At 41.5% G+C, this 22,965-nt stretch overlaps 1 protein-coding gene across 1 annotated transcript; it reads left to right on the top strand.

Annotated features, from left to right (window-relative positions):
• Nucleotides 1–19,901: 19,901 nt before the first annotated feature.
• On the top strand, nt 19,902–22,751 carry NEUROD1 (neuronal differentiation 1). Its single transcript, XM_063428679.1, has 2 exons — nt 19,902–20,044; nt 21,505–22,751. Exon 2 carries the CDS (start codon nt 21,513–21,515, stop codon nt 22,602–22,604), a length of 1,092 nt encoding a protein of 363 aa, XP_063284749.1. The 5' UTR covers nt 19,902–20,044; nt 21,505–21,512; the 3' UTR covers nt 22,605–22,751.
• Nucleotides 22,752–22,965: the final 214 nt, after the last annotated feature.

The raw sequence follows: 22,965 nt of genomic DNA, 5'->3' as shown, positions 1-22,965 counted from the left end.
GATCAAGAGGAAGAAAACGTGATGCAAAAGGACATCCGATGGATGATCAGTCTATTGGGACCCAGCCCAACTGCAGAGGCAGTTCTGCAGGTCATGGCACAAGCCAGACAATCGCAAAAAGAGCGAGAGGACCGGGACAGACCGTCACAGGGAGACTTACTACACTCCCCGGGAAGTACTGGGGAAATACCAAAGAAGGTAAATTATGCAGCCTTTAAATCTTTTAATGACAATGAGATGGAAATTGACAGTTACTTGCAAGACTTTGAACGTCAATGTGCACTGGAGGGATTAGACTCCACGAAATGGGCTGCAGTCATTAGCAGTAAATTGTCAGGTAGAGCAGCCGAGGCGCTACGAGCAGTACCTGAGGGGGACATACATAATTATGAAAAAGTAAAAGACATTTTGTTGGCTAGATATGCTGTAACTCCGGAGGCATACCGGAAAAAGTTTAGAGATCTGAGGAAGACTGGGAGAGATTCCCATACGGAATGGGCTTTTCGGCTACAACGGGCGGCCCGCAATTGGATGAAGGGCTGCCAAGCAACCACCCTGGAGGATGCTTTGCAACTTATGTTACTGGAGCAATTTTTTATTCACTCTGCAGAGGACATAAAAGACTGGGTTAAAGATAGAAAACCAAAAACTGTGGAGGAAGCCGCCAGGCTAGCGGATGAGTACCAGGATAACAGGAGGAAGGAGCAAGGGGTGAGCAGACCACCTTTTAAGCCTAATTACACGGCTCCAACGACCCCTACTCCTCCTAGACCCTCCATGAGTAACCCCTCACCGAACCCAGCAAACACACCTCGTCCCCCTGCAGTGTGCCATTATTGCAAGCAACCAGGACATTATAAGAATCAGTGCCCTCGCTTAAACCGGGGAAGCTGGGAAAGGCAACCCCCACAACAACCCAGGGCAGCTGCTCATTGTGTGCAACAAGAAAGCACAACCTATGTCCCTAACCAAGCTGGGGGTGACAACCGGGACCACCACCGCCAATGGATTACCGTAGATGGCGTGGGGGCCCGGGCACTGAGAGACTCTGGGGCTACTTTGACTGTGGTGCAACCTCACACGATCAGAGCGCAAGCTCGCACCGGACGCACAGTCGCTGTGAGGGTGGCTGGGGGCGCTATCCACAAACTGCCCACCGCTAACAGCCTTGTCGATTGGGGTTCCGGGTCCAAACAGCTGGAGGTTGGGATTATGCAAGAACTACCCACCGAGGTTTTGTTGGGAAATGATGTGGGATGCTTAACCTCTCAACTAGCCCGAGACCCCCCTGCCGAGGCATACCCGGTTACCACCCGAGCTCAAGCCAGACTGGAAGCTCCGCTGCACTCTGAGGAAAACCAGGTAAGAGTCGAAATACCCCCCTTACCCGATCCCCCCTTTCCTTTCTGGGACACCCCCCAGGGGTTTGAACAAGAGCAGCGTACCGACCCCACATTAGAGGGTTATAGGAAGGCAGCGGCCGTTACCCCAGGGAACAACCCGCACGAAAAGTTTGAGTGGTATAAGGGGTTGCTGTATAGAGTGACCGAGGGGGTGGGACAGGGGGCCACCCAGGTCATCAAAAGACAGTTAATTGTACCCCGTAAATTCCGGGCTGAGTTGTTAAAACTCAGTCATGACATTCCCCTAGCCGGACATTTAGGGGTTAAAAAGACAAGGGACAGGTTAACCCAAACATTCTTCTGGCCCAGGGTCACCCAGGACCTCAAGTATTATTGCAGGACGTGCGACGTCTGCCAAAGGGTAGGGAAAAGGGGAGACCTTCGGAAGGCCAAACTTCACCCATTGCCCATTATAGAACAGCCCTTTCACCGAGTAGCGGTGGATTTAATAGGACCCCTCAGCCGACCCAGCCAGTCGGGCAAAAAGTTCATACTAACGGTAGTCGACTACGCCACTAGATACCCGGAGGCAGTCGCCCTCCCCAATATAGAGGCAGAGACCGTGGCAGAGGCCCTTGTTCAGATATTCACCCGAGTAGGTTTCCCGCAGGAGATCCTTTCCGATCGGGGAACTCAGTTCACGGCTACCCTGACACAACAATTGTGGCAGAGCTGTGGAGTGAAATCCCTGTTCAGCGCCCCGTATCATCCCCAGACTAACGGGCTCTGTGAACGTTTCAATGGCACTCTAAAACAGATGCTATAAACCTTTACAGAGTCCCACAAGAATTGGGAAAAATTCCTCCCCCACCTTCTGTTTGCCTACCGTGAGGTGCCCCAGGCCTCCACTGGGTTTTCCCCCTTCGAACTCCTGTACGGGAGAAAAGTTCGGGGCCCACTGGAGCTCGTACGGGAACACTGGGAGGGCAATACAGATGAGGGGGGAGTCCCTATCGTCCAGTATGTCCTGGAGTTCCGGGACCGTCTGCGGGCTCTCACCGAATCGGTTCGGGAGAACCTGCAGACGGCCCAGGAGGACCAGAGGAAATGCCCAAGATAGAGTACTGGACTTAGGGCAGAAGGTATTAGCTTTGAGACCAGTTAAAAAGGATAAGCTGCAAGCAGCCTGGCAGGGACCATTTAAGGTAGTAGAACGGGTTAGCGAGACTACCTACATCGTGAGCAAATGCTCAGATGAAAGGCTGACCAAAGCCTTCCATGTGAATATGCTCAAACCATATTTTGAGAGAACAGAGGATGTGGGCGCCGTGTGTGCCCCCGCCACGGAAGATAGTGAGGGACTACCCCTCCCGGATTTGCTAGACACCGCCCCCTGTACTATTGACCAAGTAAGCCTGGGCCAAAATTTAAACCCCCTAGAGAAGGGTGAGGCCACGCAACTGCTGCAGAGATACCGAGAGATGTTTTCAGCCACCCCAGGCTATACCTCCGCTGCGGTACACCGCGTGGAAACCCAGGGAGAGACGCCACTGCGGCAACAGCCATATCGGATCCCGGAAGCAGTGCGTGAGAGTATGCTCACCGAGTTAAGGGATATGTTACGGCTAGGGGTAATAGAACCCTCTCAAAGTCCTTGGGCCTCCCCGGTAGTACTAGTACCGAAGCGCGACGGCACCACGCGCTTCTGTGTAGACTATCGGAGGCTTAACGATCGTACCATAACAGACGCCTACCCCATGCCCAGAATAGATGAGCTCTTAGACCGTATGGCGGGGGGGGAACTACTTGACTACCCTGGACCTGTGCAAAGGTTATTGGCCGATCCCCTTGGAGCCTGCGGCCATCCCCAAGTCGGCATTCGTCACCCCTTTCGGGCTATACCAATTCAAGGTTATTCCCTTTGGGATGAAGAATGCCCCGGCTACGTTCCAGAGGATGGCCGATAGGCTCCTGGAGGGGCTTCAGGACTTCGCATGCGCGTATCTAGATGATATTGCCATCTACAGCCGCACATGGGGAGACCATCTGGGTCATGTGTCCAGGGTACTCAAACGAATCCACCTCGCAGGGCTCACATTAAAACCCGACAAATGTCACGTAGGCCTGGCCGAGGTACAGTATCTCGGCCACCGGGTGGGCTCCGGTAGACAGCGTCCAGAGCCAGCTAAGGTAGAGGCCATAGCTAACTGGCCCCAACCTCGGACCAAAACCCAGGTACTAGCCTTCTTAGGGACGGCCGGTTATTATAGAAAGTTTGTCCCAGAGTACAGCGCCCTGGCCAAACCCCTCACCGACCTTACCAAAAAGGCCCTTCCCAAACAGGTCTCCTGGACCCCAGAGTGCACGGACGCTTTCCAGAAGCTTAAAGCGGCATTGAGTGAGGCTCCTGTGTTGGCAGCACCCGACTACACTAAACAATTTCTTGTACACACAGATGCCTCCATGTTCGGACTGGGAGCCGTGCTAAGCCAAGTGGGAACAGACGGCATGGAACACCCGGTGGCATACCTCAGCCGTAAACTTTTACCCCGAGAAGTTAGCTATGCACCGTAGAAAAATAATGCTTGGCCCTCGTGCGGGCACTCAAGAAGCTGCAGCCCTATTTGTATGGACGGGCATTTACCCTTATGACTGACCACAACCCCCTGGTATGGCTTAACCGGGTAGCTGGAGACAATCCCAGGCTATTACGGTGGAGCCTGGCTCTTCAACCTTATAATTTTACTATGCAGTACCGGCCCGGCAAACAAAATGGTAATGCGGATGGCCTGTCACGCCAGACCGAACTGGACTCCTAAACATCTACTTTTCTCGGACATCCCCAAGCCAACCCGACAGGGTCTAGGCGGGTATGCCGACCTATGGACTTATAGGCGAGCAGTGTGAAGAAATGACTCTATTATTCGGTATTTTTGCATAGTTCTTGTTTTTTCTGTGTATTTTCATTCGGCAGATGGGACTGCCGAACAAAGACCACCCCTGGCTCACTTAACTTCAAAGCCGGCATCACTTTCACCCTCTATGTGTGCGGTCAGCGTTCGTACTGCCGAATGCCACGTGGCAGAGAAAACCGCGGCCATCTTTTTTTTTTTGTCAAACAAAGGCAGCGGGACTTGGTCGTCGAGTGTCTGGAACTAAAATCGGACACTCGACTTCCCGAACACCGGTCTTAATCATACGAACGCTGGAACTATTGATACCGATTAGCTAGGAGAGCGCTATTCGGTACAAATATGCACACGAATGAGGGGAACAATCGCTGCTAGGAGCCAGGGGAATTCATTCGGTACTTTTATTCGTTTTCTCCCTTTTTCTAAAGTGACCGGCAAAACCACACGAATCTCTGGAACTATTTTGGGCAGCCCACCCACAGTGACCCGGTCACAAAGGACTTCCATGGTTTTTGAGAACCCCTGAACCGATCTGGGTGAAATTTGGATATGTTGGTCACCCAGATCGGGGCTATCAGGGGACATAGGATTTGTGGGGATACCCCAGGTATAAAGGGGTGTTCCAGAAATTGGGGAAAACAGTGAATTTTCAGCCTGGAGATAATTAGGTTGTTACTATATTAGACCTGATTATCTCCAGGACTAGGGGAGGGAACTGCCTGTTTGTGTTGGGTGTGTTTTATATTTTTACTGTCCAGGATTGGATAAATGTTACTCCTCCCTGTGGGATGTCCCCTTGCATGGGGACCTGCATAAAAAGCCATGTATGTGAATAAAAGTTAGTTCTACTTGTATCCTGATCCTGGACTCTGACTGTTATTTGGAATTCGTATGCTGTACCAAGGGAATTATCTTGTGCAGCTGTTATATTTCGTATGGATTTCGTTTCCTGTAACTACCGAACAGAACTCTCACTACCGTAGATTCTGACCTTTCGGGAGGAAACTACCGAACGCGGTTTGGCTAGACTTGGTTTCCTTACACTAACTATAAGACAAGGCCAGGGACTAATGAAAGTATTTAGAAAATTGGGCAGACTAGATGGGCCGAATGGTTCTTATCTGCCATCACATTCTATGTTTCTATGTTTCTATGGTCTTAACATAGAATTTGATCTTTTTTAACTTTTTACAATAATTTTTATACTTTTTATAATATCTTATACAGTAAGTTTTATAAGGGTTGATATAATATGTACTAACTCATCTCTCCTTTCCTTTTAAGTAGATACATTCATTGTGCACTATGATACAATGGTATGCTGTTTTATTTTTCAATAATTTTAAAATTGCAATTCATTAATTTTTTATTTTTTTTAGTATGTGTGTGGGGTTTCTAATAATATGTTGTAGTTTGATAATGGTCTATGATATTTTGAACAAATGGAAGCTATTTTAACTATTTGGATATTTTGTAACATTGCCTTTCCATGTAGGATTTTTAACATTTTAGTGAATATTCCCTTTTGCATGTAATGAGACTTTGGTACTGACATTTGCTGATGGAGATATGGTTTCCTATTCTAGTCAACTATATGGCGCTATTTGCAGACATTTTGGGCAGTCACAGCCATTTTGGAGACTTAAATTGAGACTGTGGTTGATGAAGCTGAGTGCATCAGCGAAATGCGTCATTACACTCTGATGTCATTACGTCATCATGCTCAACGGCCATAAGCACCGCCTCCCAGAAGAAGTGTCACATGAATCCAGCCCTCTGAGTCCTGTGAAGCCGGCACTCGACCCAAGGACTGGTAAAGACACTGATCGGTGGAGAGGATAAAGTACAAGAAGGGGGACTTAAATGCCTGGAAACTGTTTTTATCCAGATTGTGAATAAAGCATTGTTTGCCTTCACCACAGCTTCAGGTCTCCATATTTGCAAATGATGCCTTCACAGTTTAGAGCAGAGTATACTTCTCTACTTTTGTGAGTGTTTCAGTCTATTTTACCTATTCCTTTTATACATACATACAGTTGCAAGAAAAAGTATGTGAACCCTTTGGAATGATATGGATTTCTGCACAAACTGGTCATAAAATGTGATCTGATCATCATCTAAGTCACAACAGTAGACAATCACAGTCTGCTTAACATAGAAACATAGAAACATAGAATGTGACGGCAGATAAGAACCATTCGGCCCATCTAGTCTGCCCAGTTTTCTAAATACTTTCATTAGTCCCTGGCATTATCTTATAGTTAGGATAGCCTTATGCCTATCCCACGCATGCTTAAACTCCTTTACTGTGTTAACCTCTACCACTTCAGCTGAAAGGCTATTCCATGCATCCACTACCCTCTCAGTAAAGTAATACTTCCTGATATTATTTTTAAACCGTTGTCCTTCGAATTTTAGACTATGTCCTCTGGTTGTGGTAGTTTTTCTTCTTTTAAATATAGTCTCCTCCTTTACTGTGTTGATTCCCTTTATGTATTTAAATGTTTCTATCATATCCCCCCTGTCTCGTCTTTCCACCAAGCTATACATGTTAAGATCCTTTAACCTTTCCTGGTAAGTTTTATCCTGCAATCCATGAACCAGTTTAGTAGCACTTCTTTGAACTCTCTCTAAGGTATCAATATCCTTCTGAAGATATGGTCTCCAGTACTGTGTACAGTACTCCAAGTGAGGTCTCACCAGTGTTCTGTACAATGGCATGAGCACTTCCCTCTTTCTACTGCTAATACCTCTCCCTATACAACCAAGCATTCTGCTAGCATTTCCTGCTGCTCTATTACATTGTCTGCCTACCTTTAAGTCCTTTAAGTTTAATGCAAAGAATGAAACACAAAGAATGAAATGTTTCCATGTTTTTATTGAACACACTATGTAAACATTCACAGTGCAGGTGGAAAAAGTATGTGAACCCTTGGATTTAATAACTGGTTGAACCTCCTTTGGCAGCAATAACTTCAACCAAACGTTTCCTGTAGTTGCAGATCAGACGTGCACAACGGTCAGGAGTAATTCTTGACCATTCCTCTTTACAGAACTGTTTCAGTTCAGCAATATTCTTGGGATGTCTGGTGTGAATCACTTTCTTGAGGTCATGCCACAGCATCTCAATCGGGGTGAGGTCAGGACTGGGCTACTTCAGAAGGCGTATTTTCTTCTGTTTAAGCCATTATGTTGTTGATTTACTTCTATGCTTTGATTCATTGTCCTGTTGCAACACCCATCTTCTGTTGAGCTTCAGCTGGTAGACAGATGGCCTTAAGTTCTCCTGTAAAATGTCTTGATAAACTTGGGAATTCATTTTTCCTTCGATGATAGCAATCCGTCCAGGCCCTGACGCAGCAAAGCAGCCCCAAACCATGATGCACCCACCACCATAGTTCACAGTTGGGATGAGGTTTTGATGTTGGTGTGCTGTGCCTCTTTTTCGCCACACATAGTGTTGTGTGTTTCTTCCAAACAACTCAACTTTGGTTTCATCTGTCCACAGAATATTTTGCCAGTACTGCTGTGGAACATCCAGGTGCTCTTGTGCAAACTGTAAATGTGCAGCAATGTTTTGTTTGGACAGCAGTGGCTTCCTCTGTGGTATCCTCCCATTCTTGTTTAGTGTTTTACGTATTGTAGATTCGCTAACAGGGATGTTAGAATTTGCCAGTGACTTGTGTAAGTCTTTAGCTGACACACTAGGATTCTTCTTCACCTTATTGAGCAGTCTGCGCTGTGCTCTTGCAGTCATCTTTACAGGACAGCCACTCCTAGGGAGAGTAGCAGCAGTGCTGAACTCCATTTATAGACAATTTCTCTTACCGTGGACTGATGAACAGCAAGGCATTTGGAGATACTTTATAACCCTTTCCAGCTTTATGCAAGTCAACAATTCTTAATCGTAGGTCTTCTGAGAGCTCTTTTGTGCGATGCATCATTCACATCAGGCAATGCTTCTTGTGAAAAGCAAACCCAGAACTGGTGTGTGTTTTTTATAGGGCAGGGCAGCTGTAACCAACACCTCCAATCTCATCTCATTGATTGGACTCCAGTTGGCTGACATCTCACTCCAATTAGCTCTTGGAGATGTCATTATTAGTCTAGGGGTTCACATACTTTTTCCACCTGCACTGTGAATGTTTACATGGTGTGTTCAATAAAAACATGGCAACATTTCATTCTTTGTGTGTTATTAGTTTAAGCAGACTGTGATTGTCTATTGTTGTGACTTAGATGAGGATCAGATCACATTTTATGACCAATTTGTGCAGAAATCCATATCATTCCAAAGGGTTCACATACTTTTTCTTGCAACTGTATTGCCCTATGTGCTTGTCCTTTTTCTCTTTTTGAGATATCATATTGGAACCTTGAAACAAGCAGAGTGGGATACTCCTGAGTGAGTGAAATTAGAGTAAGGTGTTTTTCTCACTATTGTGGTTTTATCATATTTATCATTTTATAAGAATATTATTGCAGCAGTTGTTTTATGTAAAATAAAAATCTTTTTTTTTTTTTTTAAGTGAGTCTGCCATGACAAATTCACTTTAACAAACAACTCCCAAGGCACTAAATATATGATTATCATTTAATTTATTTAGTTTAAGTTGTTATATTTAAGTTGCTATATTATTTTTACCTGCCATCCTTCGCTTTGCCTAATCCATGGCTGTTACAGTTCTGTAACACCCACCTTCTAGTTCGCCCCCTGTCTATTGTGATTGTCCCTGCTTGGGTGACACTTCCACCATGTTCATGCCAAAATCAGCATATCGACATCAGTGCGCCAATGGCATCAGTACACAAATGTATACATTAAAAAGCATGTTCCACATGAATAAATCACACAAGCTAACTGATACGCAAAGTAGATGGTGGGAACCGCACTCAATCCCAGCGGCCAAGGGTGCTCCGGATCAGGACCAGCAATCCCAGAATTATACACGAAAGAAGAAAGGACCACAGGCACTCCAAATTGAAACCGTATGCAGATTTATTAGGAAGAAATGCAACGCCAAGCAACGTTTCGACCAACAAAGGTCTTGAAAAAGACCTTTGTTGGTCGAAACGTTGCTTGGCGTTGCATTTTTTCCTAATAAATCTGCATACGGTTTCAATTTGGAGTGCCTGTGGTCCTTTCTTCTTACAAGCTAACTGATACGCACAAGGTCAAAACCGACTAGCTCACTGACAGACAAGCTCACTGACACACACACAAGCTGACTACAGATAATTTTACTGGCCAAGACAAGCTCACTGACATACACACAATTACTATCTGGCATTACTATCTGGCGAAGTTTCTTCATTGATGAGGTTATCCACATTGTAAAAGGGGAGGCTAATTCTCCACTGCATCCATACAAATAGAAATCCAGTAGGTATATCACCCCTTGTGGGGGTTTTTCCACTGCCAATTATTTGCTGGATGGTATACCAACTGGATCTCTATTTGGACAATGACAACCCCTGGACTCTTCACTGCTCTATATTTCTGTCCAAATCAGCTGTTATGAAAACACTATTTCCATTAGGTAATCTGATTACTACAGCATACTTGCTCAGGCCTAATTCTACAATATTATTTAATTTAATTTATTGTTTAAATAAATAGGCATCTTACAATAATTGTGTAATGGAGAGTTATGTATGTCATCCTAAGAACTGGGAAATCCAAGTTTGAACCCTGGTTAGACCACCTTACCAGTAAGGGAACTTGGCAAGACAGCTAACAATATATATCTGCCTACGTCAAATCTTCGTAGATTGTAAGTTCCATTGAGTATGGCTTTCTTCACCTCTAAACATTTTCTTTCTATAATTGTACAGTGCTGCTGAATATGTTGGCAATATATAAATGCTAATAATAATTTCGGCCATGTTATATAACATAGGGATATGCTGGGGGTACGCCATTTATTTTGATGAGTAAATAAAGATAAAATAGACAGGTAATAAATAAAATGTTGGAGAGCTATAAAGATGAAAGAGAGAAAAAGAGTTTGCGAAAACAAAATTGAGTAGGAAAAAAAATGAAACATAGGCAGGTGCAGAGAAGCAGGTGGTTTACCTAGACGGAAAAGGTAGATTTGGATGGAAATCTTTGTAATATGATAAACTTATTAAATCGTGAGAGGCGGCTGTGTGATTTGCCATGCCAAAATCATCTTTACAGCATGGTGTACAACGTGAAAAGCGGCAAGAAATTAATCAGCGGAGTAACTAATTAATATAAATCTGCATTTTGCATAAGCAATTAGGACATGTAGAGTGCAATGAAAGAGGAAGTTTGATTCATTTAATCTCACTATCTATTCAAGCGGAAAAATCCACCAGGGCAAAGCAGTGAATCCACGCTTGGAATTCACTCCCTTTTGATTAGTTAAAGGGATTGAAAGGTCAAATTATCAATATTTAATTCAAATGTAAATGCATTTGTTAAAAAGCAAAGCAAATGCTTTTTTATGTACTACGTTAGAAGCAGGGGGCTGTCTGTTATAGGATAGCAATACCAAAATTAAGACAACATGGCTCCTAAAGTCTATGAAATATAATTCTAATGTAATTACAAAAATGATATAATTATATAAAATAATTCTGATTTATACTAGGGTTAAGACATACAGAGTATAATTTAAATGGGTCTATTTTTAAAAAGCCATTTTTCACAGAGCACAAAAAGCAAGATGCCAATATTTTACATCTACAGAATGGTTAGCATTTAAACATGCCCATGTATATGTAGTGGATGTTAAAGAGTCACATTCACAGCTAATCAAAAGTGCCCACAAGTGGGCTGTTCGGATCCAGTTCCTAAATTGTGGCTTGCTGAAGATTCAGACAGACAGACAGAAGGGGACTTAGATGGGTGTGTGTTCTCTTCCTAGACCTAGAGTGTCAAATGTAGAGAGGATTGTCAGGACTATGAGCTGCTCTGTATGTCTGTGTGTGTGAGCTGTCCAGTGCTGAATATATTATACTAAAGTTGGTCAGAAACTGTTTTAAAACTATTGTTTCTTTTATAACTAGAATGTGTGTGTGTGTGTGTGTGTGTGTGTGTGTGTGTGTGTCTGTGTGTGTGTAATAGACAGACAGACAGACAGACAGACAGACAGACATACATACATGCATACATACATGCATACATGCAGGCAGGCAGGCAGACAGATAGATAGATGCACATATTTAAATATATATAAACACAAAAAAAGCACACACACATTTAAATTTACAGCTGCAAGCAATACTGTTTGCATACAGTTAAGAACCTATTAAGCAAAGAATGGGTTAAGAGAGGGGGTGGTGTGGTTTTATGGTCATTGTAAATGTATTTTTAGTGTCAGGATAAAGTTTAAAAGGCAGCCTTGTTGTGGCCCCTAGTTGTCACCTGCCTGTAGGGAATGGTCCTTCACTGTTGCCCAGGTCTCCATGTGACTCCCAGCCCTGTAAATGTGTCTCTTAGATTGTGCTAAAAGCAGATGTCAGGCACGATCTCTAAATAAACACGACGTGCAGGTAATGGGAGCTAAAAATGAGATTTAGCCCATAAAATCCTAACAAGGCAGCAAGTGATTTGAATGTGTGATGTCGTAGTGGAAAATGTTTAACCCTTGGAGCACCTTGGCAGGTGACAGTCATGATAAACATTGGTACTCAACTTCGCTGTACAATATCACTCCCATTACGCCCAGCCAGCCAGTTGCCTGCTTTTGGTGTCATGATTAACAATTGGTTGGCATCCTTGTTGACCGATATGTTATTTATTTATTTTTAGAAACCTGTATGTTCCATTGGACTCCGGAAAGGGTTAATGAGCTGAAACTGGCACATCTATCTGAACAGAGCTGGTGTGAATAGACTTGCCGACAGTATTATATCACCCCCCTCACTCACCTGGATTTGATCATAACCTTCTAACATTTCCTAACGTGACGTTTTCACTGGCTCACATGTCAAAGAGCTGAAAATGAGTGAAAAGGCTCTGGCAGAATAAAATGATAATTTAGTGCACAGCTGTGACACTGATATTTTGGGATTGAAAGATAAATATATCTATATTCTTATGTATCATGTTGTTATTAGACCACGAATCCACAATCATGTTCATCTCTGTGGATGGCTGTGTGTCTGTGTCATCTGTGTGAATGTGTATTTGTAAGAGCACAAACAGAGCCAACTAAAGTATGGCCCTATAGGCACAACACACATAAAACACCTTTAGCTGTGTACACATAGATACACTTCGAATGAAATATTTATACTTATAAAACGAAAAACACCAGCCATGCCATTTTAGATTAATGTGTGATTACCTGTGCTATAATAATTGTATTGCCTTTTTCGGTGCCAATTAAGGTATCTAGTCATTCCATGCACATTGTACATGTGTGTGCGTGTTCGTGTGTGTGAATAATGTCTGTGTAGGTATATCTTTTGTATCTATATTTCTATATTGCAATTCTTTAAGAAATATTAGTTCAGCTTCTCATATTATAATTAAAGCTGCAATCTATATGTATGGATATGAATGTGTGTGGATGCATGTATAGCTGTGTGTGTGTGTGTGTTTATAAATGTGTGTATGGATTTATATGCCTGTCTGTATGTATGTATGTATGTGTGCCTCAGTAATTGATTATATATGTATATCTCTATGTATATGTGTATTATTTGCAAGACTTGATACTGTCATTTTTTAGATCTCTCACACAGACACTCAATCACATGCACACGTGTGAATTTCTCCTAACAGCACAATCATATTCACACCATGGATTTACTGAGAGCAAACTACCCATCGCTGTCCTGTATCCTCAAATTTACTAATTTGGTTTCTTGCATTTATTGAATTTAACAACATTTGCCCCCCAGTGGTTTAGACGTGCCTGTAAAAGCAAATCATTTACCAGAGGATAACCTCACCATAATAGCTATGAGCGATTTGGAGGTGAAATCTATTTTTTTTTTTTTTTTTTTTAGCTCTCGCAGGTGCAATCTGAATCAATTAAATTAATTAAGATAATGCCTCGTACCCTGGAGATCTGTGTGGACTGAGTTTGCCCTGCATATTTCCATAGCGGGCATGCTTGCTTATTTATAGCACGGTTTAAAATGTAATATATGGATTTGGGAAGCACAGAGATCTTTGCATATGTGTCACAATTAAATCATGCATAATTTACCCAGTGCTGTATAAAGGCCTATATGCAGTAGGCATTGAAGTTAACTATACCATTGCAAGCAAGAAATTAAACAGTTTTTTATAAATAAATAATAAAAAAAAGTTTAATTGTTTAAAAAAATATATAAAGAATACAAATGCTAAAGTTAACAAATTAAAAATTATAAAGGCAAATTTCCACAATAGCAGTTAGAGCTAATAATGGTAATTTACTAAGGCTGATTGGAATTATGGGAACTATTATGTACAGTGTACAGTATATGGTTCGATCTTGCTGAAACAAAATGTAATCATCTTAAAAAAAGTTAAAAAGATAAAATAAGTAAAGAGTTGACATTATTCGTTAGAACATGATATAATGAGTTCTCCCGGTATTAGACATAAATACAAGTATAGCCAATATCTTCGCCTTGATGCTGGCTGGGCATTATGGGAATTGCAGTCAAAAAGATCATGAATGGAAGCCTAAAGTGGACTACAATGTATAAAAGCCATAATAAATTTGCACTAGATTGACGCATCTCACTGCTGTAAAACTGCTTTGCATATTGCACCAGGAAGAATTCAGAGGTTTTTAGTTCCTGAAACTGGACTATCTGGATAGGAGCACCTGCTCTCCAGCACACAAATAAATCTTATAATTAGTATTTTGTATTGGATTCACTGTAGTAGATTCCTCTGATAGACACTAATGAACAAATATTTGAAATAGTCTGTTGATTAATGTGCTTCCATAATGGCCCAGTTTGTCAGGGATAGTACCACGGTGGGCAAACATGGGGAAATGAAGAATTCTTTGTCAGCAAGACAAATATGGATAATGGGTTAAGTATAAAGAGAAGCACTGGCGCAAGACTCTACCTGTATAGCAATCAGCAGGCACATTCCACTGGTTTCCATGGTGACTGCACCACTTTTAGAACCTTCATACACGTGCCCCTTATAAACAGCTTCAGCTGATCGTGTTAAGATGTACATCAAGCTTGTGCTGGTTTTTCAACTCTGACAAAATCAGCTGAAACTGTTAATAATATAATTGTTAGATGACTGACTAATTTAACTCAAGCCATGTCAGGATTTCCTACACGATGAGAAATTGTCATCTGGAAGAGTTAATGAACCTTGGGTCCAGATATAATCTCGCTTTAATGGTTACTAAACAAAACATTTGATACATCCAACATACTAAATAAAGTGCTTAATTCGGATTACAGATAATTGGGTCTTTCTCCATTGTTAGATGATGTAGACGTAGTGTGGGATTAGTGGGGGATATATGGCTGGACTCCCATGTTCTTCTGTGAGACTCTGGTGTGGATGAGCAAATGAGCAGGGCTTTCATAATCAGTTAGGCTCTGGGGATAAATAAATGGCAGGTTGCCTCCAGTAGTCAGTTGGGATTTGAAGGGGGGGTTAGTGGCTTATAAAGGATTGAGATCTGCTGGGTCTGTTGGGTTTAGAACACAGGCTGCCTACCTCCTGGGGTTGCTCACCCATCCAGAAAACAGGCTTTTGTTGGCAGCGTGTGCAGCTCGCGTGCCTCTCCCTGGACAGCAGTCAGGTTAGAGAGGGCGTGAGTGGGTCTGATTGTCACTTGGAGAGGGCACAGAGGAGGCCTGAGATTGGGGAGGATAACCCTAAATCCCATTCATTAACATTGACTCCCCAGGCATGGCACACTTGGCTGGGGGTCTGTTTACTAAATAGTGTTTTAGAAACCAACAAGCAAAGTATTAGGGCTAAAGAAAAAAAAAGTATTAAAAACATCATTCTCCTCCAAATTGATTTCACTAATCAGTTATCTTAGACTAAATTGCACAAGTCGAACTATCAACTCACTCCTGGCTACCTGTTTAATGAGTTTACACTTTACCTGCAATACATTTGTTTATTTCACTCATGGTTAAATCTGCAAACTAGAGCTGCATTCAATGTAGCAAGAAATCAAGTTAAAGAGGGGAGAAAAAGTTACATTGTGAAGCTGAGTTACTACACCAAAGAGATTCATTTTCTTTCTGTTGTCTTTTTAATTTGTTGTTTGTATAATATTTACTTGGACATTAGTTGTAATATTTTGTGGCTGGAATAACACTGATAAAAAATACTGTGTTTGTAAATAGCATACAGATACCGACTCACATTAATATTATATAAATCCTTAAAATACATTTAAAAAAAAGAATACTCGGTGTCTTCTAGAAACCTTTTTTCTCCCCAGTTCTGAACGTCTAACATTTAACTCTTACATTCTGTCCTGTGCCATCTCGATACAGGTCTCTGTGATCTGGTATATAACAGGTTAAATGTGTGTGTAGCTTGGAAACCAGAGGCTAGTAGCCTTTGACCTAGACTTGGTGTTGCTATGAGTCATTTATCCTTTTCTGTCTTATCCCTCCTGTCTCTGTAAAGCTTGCACACAATTCAATACAGTACCTGTTCTGAGCCCATCTGTCGGTCTGAGATGTCTCCTGTAGACTGTTGTCTGGTATAAACACTGATTTAACCACTTGTGTCACAGATACCAGATGCAAGTCCCCAGATCTGGTTTTCAGGAAACTTCACAGACAGTTTGTTATTATTAGTTTCAAGGGAATTTAACAATTATTTTTGTGTGTGTTGCATAAGGCATAGATTCCATTAATCCCCCCCCCCCCCCCCCCCAAAACAATATTTTCTAAAACAAAATTAAAAAAAATATGTATATATATATATATTTACAATTTACACACAGTTTCGTACTAATGACACAAATAAGCACAAACAGGCACATTTATTCTTCATATTTTAACTCACTTTCCTGCAGCCTCCCTTAAAAACTGTCCAGTGTTTTAAATCATAGATTTGTATTTGTATGCACTGTTCATGATCCTAGTGGACCATTGGTCAACCATTGACAGCACTGTTACCACTCTTTGGGACTCATCAGTATGGCTGATGTCCTGGCCCATTAGTGATAACTTACCTGAGCAGGATTTACACTGCTGGACTAGGAGAAGCTGATAGCCCTTTACGGATATGCAAAGCTATAATTTAGAGCTATTTTTAATTGCTTAAGTAAACTGCAGAAATGTTGATAGAAATGTGCTTATTTGCATATCCAGCGTGGCATTGTGGGAGAATTGTGGAAACACAATCTTTCTGAAATGCTATTGTAGAAGCAAACATATTATTTTGCAAGATTTGCCTTGGGGATATATGGGAGATGCACATAAATTAATTTAAGAATTTATTTAGCTCATTAGGGAGATTTAATATAGTTTTTTTTGTTTTATCCCCCTCCTCCCCCCTCTCACCACACATTTAATAATACTCACACATACATACACACACTGTCAATATGTATTAATCTATTTCTGCCTATATGAACACACTCACTTTCAATTCTGACACTTACTGTATCTGATTAAACAAGCAACAATATTGCACAGATAAACGGATGGGGCTTTTGTTTTGTATTACCAGAGCACAGAAATGTGTAGTGAATTAAGGTCTTTTTAATCTTCTTATGAATATATTAAAACAGTACATTTCCCCAAATAAGGTATGCACTGTAAGGTTGAATGGGGATTGCTTTTTACAGTTTAATGTACAAGCACAGGCGCATTGTGCTACATAATCCCCATAAAAGGTTTGGCTTTTAAGTGCAGCTTAGAGTGGAAACAAAGCAGTGTGTATCAAATCAATAATAAGCAAATTGGGGATCTGAAAAGCCTGCTTACCTCACACAAGTTCAACATGCAGAAAAGGCACCATGTCATCTGTGGGTGTATGAACTGAGTTATTATTTAATCACAGGGTAATTGGCAAACTTGCACTGGGATACTTTTTGTATTTCACCTGAATAATTATGAGTGTACAATTCCAATGGCACATAGGAACTGCATGACAGTATTGAAAGTAGAGGAGGTTAAAATCAGGGACACACTTAAAAACAACTTTATTGGCTCCTGGCTGGGTACCACCAATAGGCTCCTAATAATCTTAATCATGTCAAATTATTTAGAGGAATCTAAAGTCATTCTGGTGAGTGATTCCTAGGGAAAACTATTACATGCCATATTGCAACTGTTCCACAGAGGAAGAACTAGATTTAATAAGAAATAATAAGATTGTGACAAAAATAATACAATATACATATTTAACACAAAATTGAAATATGTCAATAAGTCCTGACAGATGCAGGAAAGGGGAGCGAGATTATATATTAAATATCTCTGTATGTATATATACATACATACAGAGTTATTTAATATAGAATCCAATAATACATGCATGCATGCATGTGTGTGTGTGTGTGTGTGTGTGTGTGTGTGTGTGTGGTTTGTGTGTGTGTGTGTGTGTGTGTGTGTGTGTGTATTAATCATTTTATGTATAATAAATGTATGATAATGGATAACATGCATGTATGTGTAAGCACAAACACACACATAGGTAATATCCCATAAAATGTATTGCACTTTTTAGAGCAGAATTGCAACATTTTCTCTGTTATAAGATAGTATGTTACAGTTTGCTGCTGTGACCGATATACTGATGTTTATTTTATATAGTATGGTGGCATTCTGGTAGCTGGTGGGCTTATTGTTCTCCTGTGTTTTATGATTAATTGCTTTGTTCTACAAAATGACTTAATTAGTTTGGATGGGAAGACATAGAATGGCAAAGCATTATTGGTATATTCACTTCTTTGAATCAGTATATTCAGTATATACAATGTTACATGCTGGTCAGGAGCTGGAAATCTTTAGTTTGCCAGAGAGAGAGATACAAGCTGTATTCTAGTATTTTTGATGTTCATCATACTTTCACCATATACAAGATCTGTGCTAATAAGTCACGAGAACACACAGACACAACTAGTTTGGCGACGAGTTTGACCAGTAACAGTGTCTACTCCTGGAGACCAGGGCGTTCAACTTTGAGAATGTAGACACTGACACTAAATTCAGGTGGTCCAGTGTTACCTGGCACATAAAGTAGATTTAAGTTGCAGGTGGTTTAGTATCGGTGATAACTGGCACAGATTGTAGGTTCAGGATGTCTAGCACTGAATTTAGAATTTAGCTGGGGGTTGGCTCGGTGTTGCCTGGCAGGGAGTGCAGATTCAGGTTGGGTCAGTGCTGCCTGGTACAGAATTTAGCTTGGGGTGGGATCGGTTTATTTTTTGGCTGGCACATAATCTATGCCAGGGGGCGACAACTTCCGGCACTCCAGAGGTTTTGGACTACATCCCCATACTGATTTTACAGCCATAATGCCCACAAAGCATAAGGGCAAATGTAGTCTGAACATCTGGAGTAGCGAAGGTTTCCTATCCCTAATCTAGGCTGTAAATTCAAGGGTACAATGAGCAGAGTGTGTGGAACGTCAGGTGGGTTCAGGGAACTGAAACAATACACAGTCGAGTGTAGTGGTTCAGTTTTCCCTGGCACAGAGTAGTTTGAGGTTCGAGATTTCCTGACACAGAGTAGTTTGAGGTTCAGTTTTTCCCGCACAGAGTAGTTTGGGGATCAGTTTTCCTGGCACAGAGTAGTTTGAGGTTCAGTTTTCCTGGCACAGAGTAGTTTGAGGTTCAGTTTTTCCTGGCACAGAGTAGTTTGGGGTTCAGTTTTCTCCGGCACAGAGTAGTTTGAGGTTCAGTTTTTCCCGCACAGAGTAGTTTGGGTTTCAGTTTTCCCTGGCACATAGTAGCTTGGGGTTCAGTTTTTCCTGGCACAGAGTAAGTTTTATATTTTCCGTTTAAGAATGGAAATTAGTAATAATCTGAGATTGGAAAACTTGTCTGCAAACCACTTTGATCCTGCCTGTACCATATTAACTCTTGTACATATTAATAAAAATGGAAATACCTGTTGTAGCATTGTTTGAGTCACAGTGACCAGTTCTCCATATACAATGTAACATTTACCAGACAGAATGAATGGATAACATATTGTTACTAAGTGTCGGAATTCCATGCAGATGCCATGTTTTGTCACTCCTGGCACTGTAATCAGAGGGCACCTCACCAGGGAGGGTATCAGGGAGGGCAGTAAGAGCCCCCCTCCCCAATCCATGTACCTTCCTTCTGCCATCCCTTCTGTCACCTCTACTGCCTGGGGAGGAAGGGGTTAACCCTATCCTGCGGGTACAATCAGGTTCTCAGAATCTGTAACTGGCGACAGATGGCCACAAAGGGATGGAATAGGGAGAGCAGCGCTGAATACAAATGGAACGGGGGGGTGGAATGTTCTCATCACGTGGTTCCCGGGCCGTTTGGCTGACTTGAGTGACCATATGGCGCGTGCCGGGGAAAGTTAAGGGCGAGGAGTGGAAGGGCGAGCGGCGCATGCGCAGTGAGCCACCTAGCTGGGACAGCCAGCTATTCCATCTTCCCATCACTACCCCCCCCTCCTCCTTCTCTCCCCCCTCCTGCTGCTGACAGCCACCTCCTCCCTCTCACTTGTCTTTTAGCGTCACAGGAGCCGCTATAAAACCTTGGCCACTCATCACATCCCCCCCAGAAATTATTTTGAAAAAATCCCAGCATTGCACAGAAACTCTGTTCCCTGTCACTGAGAGGGTTATGAGACTATCACTGATAAGGATACAGCACCAATAAGGTAAGAATAACCCTCTGAGCATCTACTGCACGTTATAAAATGTGAGCAGCAACCTGTATTTATTAAGTTAACACCTTAATAATTCAATGTATCTCTCAGGGTTCATACCATAGTCAATGTATGGCTGGACAATAAAAAATTATATATATATTTCCAAAAAATATACTCAGAATATATAAATAAAATTATATTATGATCTATATATATAATATCTCTTAATCTACATGTTAGCAGGTAGAATTTATTAAGTAGAGTATAACTCAGTGATATCTAATAAGTAAAACATGTTACCTGAATATTTAGAATTGTGATAATTGTGATTTCTACATTTGACATTTATGCTTAAAGCATTTAATAATTATTTACCTATCTTTTTTTAAAAACTCTATATTAATATATATTATATATATAAAATGAGACTTCAGGATGTAAGCTTTAAAATACTTTTGGAACTGAATCATCACCCTCCATATCTTTTGACAGAGCATCTTGATAAATTAATTTATGTTTGGATTTACATTATTTTGTTAATTAACATTAATACTTTGGACAATTACCTTTTTTTTTTTTTTTTATGAGCCTATAAGTTACATCTGCAAAGTATTGCTACAGAATGTTAATAATTAGTTAGTGGAAAGGCACAGTTATTTAGGTTAAGAAATGACATTAAGATCAGCACATGCTACCTGTTACAGGAGGTGGACAGGAACATCAGATTTGCAGGAGACACAAACAATCAGTGGGTGCATTATATAAAAGCTATTCCCTTCTGCTAAACAAATGTATCAGGTCACACTTTACCTAGATAGGATTTAAAATCATTTCTGTATACACCACGTTGTGTGTTATTATATCAGTTTGCCATAGAAAGATGTACTCGAGTTAAATCGATGTAGTAAGACTGCAAAGGGATAACTGCTTCTAATGACACATTTTGCACCTGATCCCTGTTCAAGGCACCTCCATCTCTCTGAGTTTAATCGGTTGTTAATTTTTTTTATTAATATTGTTAGGATTGGTGGTGATGATATCAAAGTATTTCTAATCAATAATGGGGGAAGGAGAGGGGGAAATCTAGATTAATATTTTCTCAATTTAAAGGAGTAAATTAAATCCACCGGTCCCTTAGTCTATTCCATTTAGTAAATTCAATCACATTAATCACATTCCCCTAATCTATTTACGGTCAGTTCTAATGCGTCAACATTATGTAACAGTATTGAAACATAGATCTCATTATGCTAAAAGATCGGTGCTAGACTAGACCCATTTCCCACAAATGATTCCATAATTAACCCTTTAATATATGTTAAAGGGATACATTAAGTGATCTTTAAATGATCACAGTGTGTTGCAAGTAAAATTGACTTTTAAAGATGCAAAGATAAGGACCTCATTTATTTGTATTGTAAGTTTTTTAATCGTGTATTATTTTCTTTCTCTTCTCATTCTAAACGCAGAATTGAAAATGACAAAGTCCTACCGAGATAATGGGTTGATAATGACCGAATCCCAAGGATCTAGGGGTTGGGTGGATGAATGTCTGAACTCTCAAGATGAACATGAAATGGAGAGAAAGGACGAGGATTTGGAGAGTTTGATGAAGGATGACGACGAAGATTCCCTCAAGCACAACATGGATGAGAAGGATGAAGATGATGGAGAAGATGATGATGGGGATGATGATGACGATGATGATGATGATGAAGATGATGAAGAGGAAGATGATGACCAAAAACCCAGAAGACGTGGACCTAAGAAGAAGAAGATGACCAAAGCTCGACTGGAGCGATTTAAGGTCAGGAGAATGAAGGCGAACGCCAGAGAGAGGAACAGGATGCATGGACTCAACGCTGCCCTAGACAACCTGCGCAAGGTTGTTCCCTGTTACTCCAAGACCCAAAAGTTGTCCAAGATTGAAACTTTACGCCTGGCTAAAAATTACATCTGGGCTCTTTCTGAAATTCTAAGGTCTGGGAAAAGTCCAGACTTGGTGTCTTTTGTGCAGACCCTCTGCAAAGGTTTATCTCAGCCCACCACCAACCTAGTGGCCGGGTGTCTCCAGCTGAACCCCAGAACATTTCTTCCAGAACAGAACCAGGATATGCCACCCCACATGCAAGCAGCCAGTGCTTCCTTTACTTTGCATCCTTATCCTTACCAATCCCCTGGTCTTCCTAGCCCTCCCTATGGTACCATGGACAGCTCCCATATCTTTCACGTCAAGCCCCACACCTTTGGTCCAGCCCTGGAGCCCTTTTTTGAGAGCACTGTCACTGACTGCACCAGCCCTTCCTTTGATGGGCCCCTGAGTCCTCCCCTGAGTGTAAATGGGAACTTTTCCTTCAAGCATGAGCCTTCCTCAGAATTTGAAAAAAACTATGCCTTCTCAATGCACTATCCTGCAGCAAGCATTGCAGCAGCCCAGGGCCATGGGTCACTTTTTTCTAATGCTGGTCCACGCTGCGAAATCCCTATAGACAGTATTATGCCATATGACAACCATTCCCACCATGAAAGAGTTATGAGTGCCCAGCTTAATGCCATCTTTCACGATTGACTTTGGAAAGATCAAATCAACGGAAACTAATGTGTTCAACTGTGCTTTACAGTACTGTATTGTTCACACACACAAAAGACAGCAGTCAATATGGGTACTATTGCTGCAAACCCCCATCATTAAAAAAAAAGACTAATTGAAATAATATTTACCTTTCTGCTTATGTATTATATTTCATAAACTCTTTTTGACTCCCTAAAATTGGAGGGTTAACATCATGGGAATTATGCAAAACTATAAGGGTATAATTCTTGGTGGGAAAAAAAAGTTCGAAAAGTGGAGCAATGGGCATGGAACGTTCCCCCCGTTCCCATGGTAACTGCTTTTATTTTAGAACGTTGACCCAGAATTGCTCATTTTT

This window comes from Pelobates fuscus, chromosome 8, assembly GCF_036172605.1.
Source record: "Pelobates fuscus isolate aPelFus1 chromosome 8, aPelFus1.pri, whole genome shotgun sequence".
Lineage (NCBI taxonomy): Eukaryota > Metazoa > Chordata > Amphibia > Anura > Pelobatidae > Pelobates > Pelobates fuscus.
This window is presented reverse-complemented; position numbering and strand designations above follow the sequence as displayed.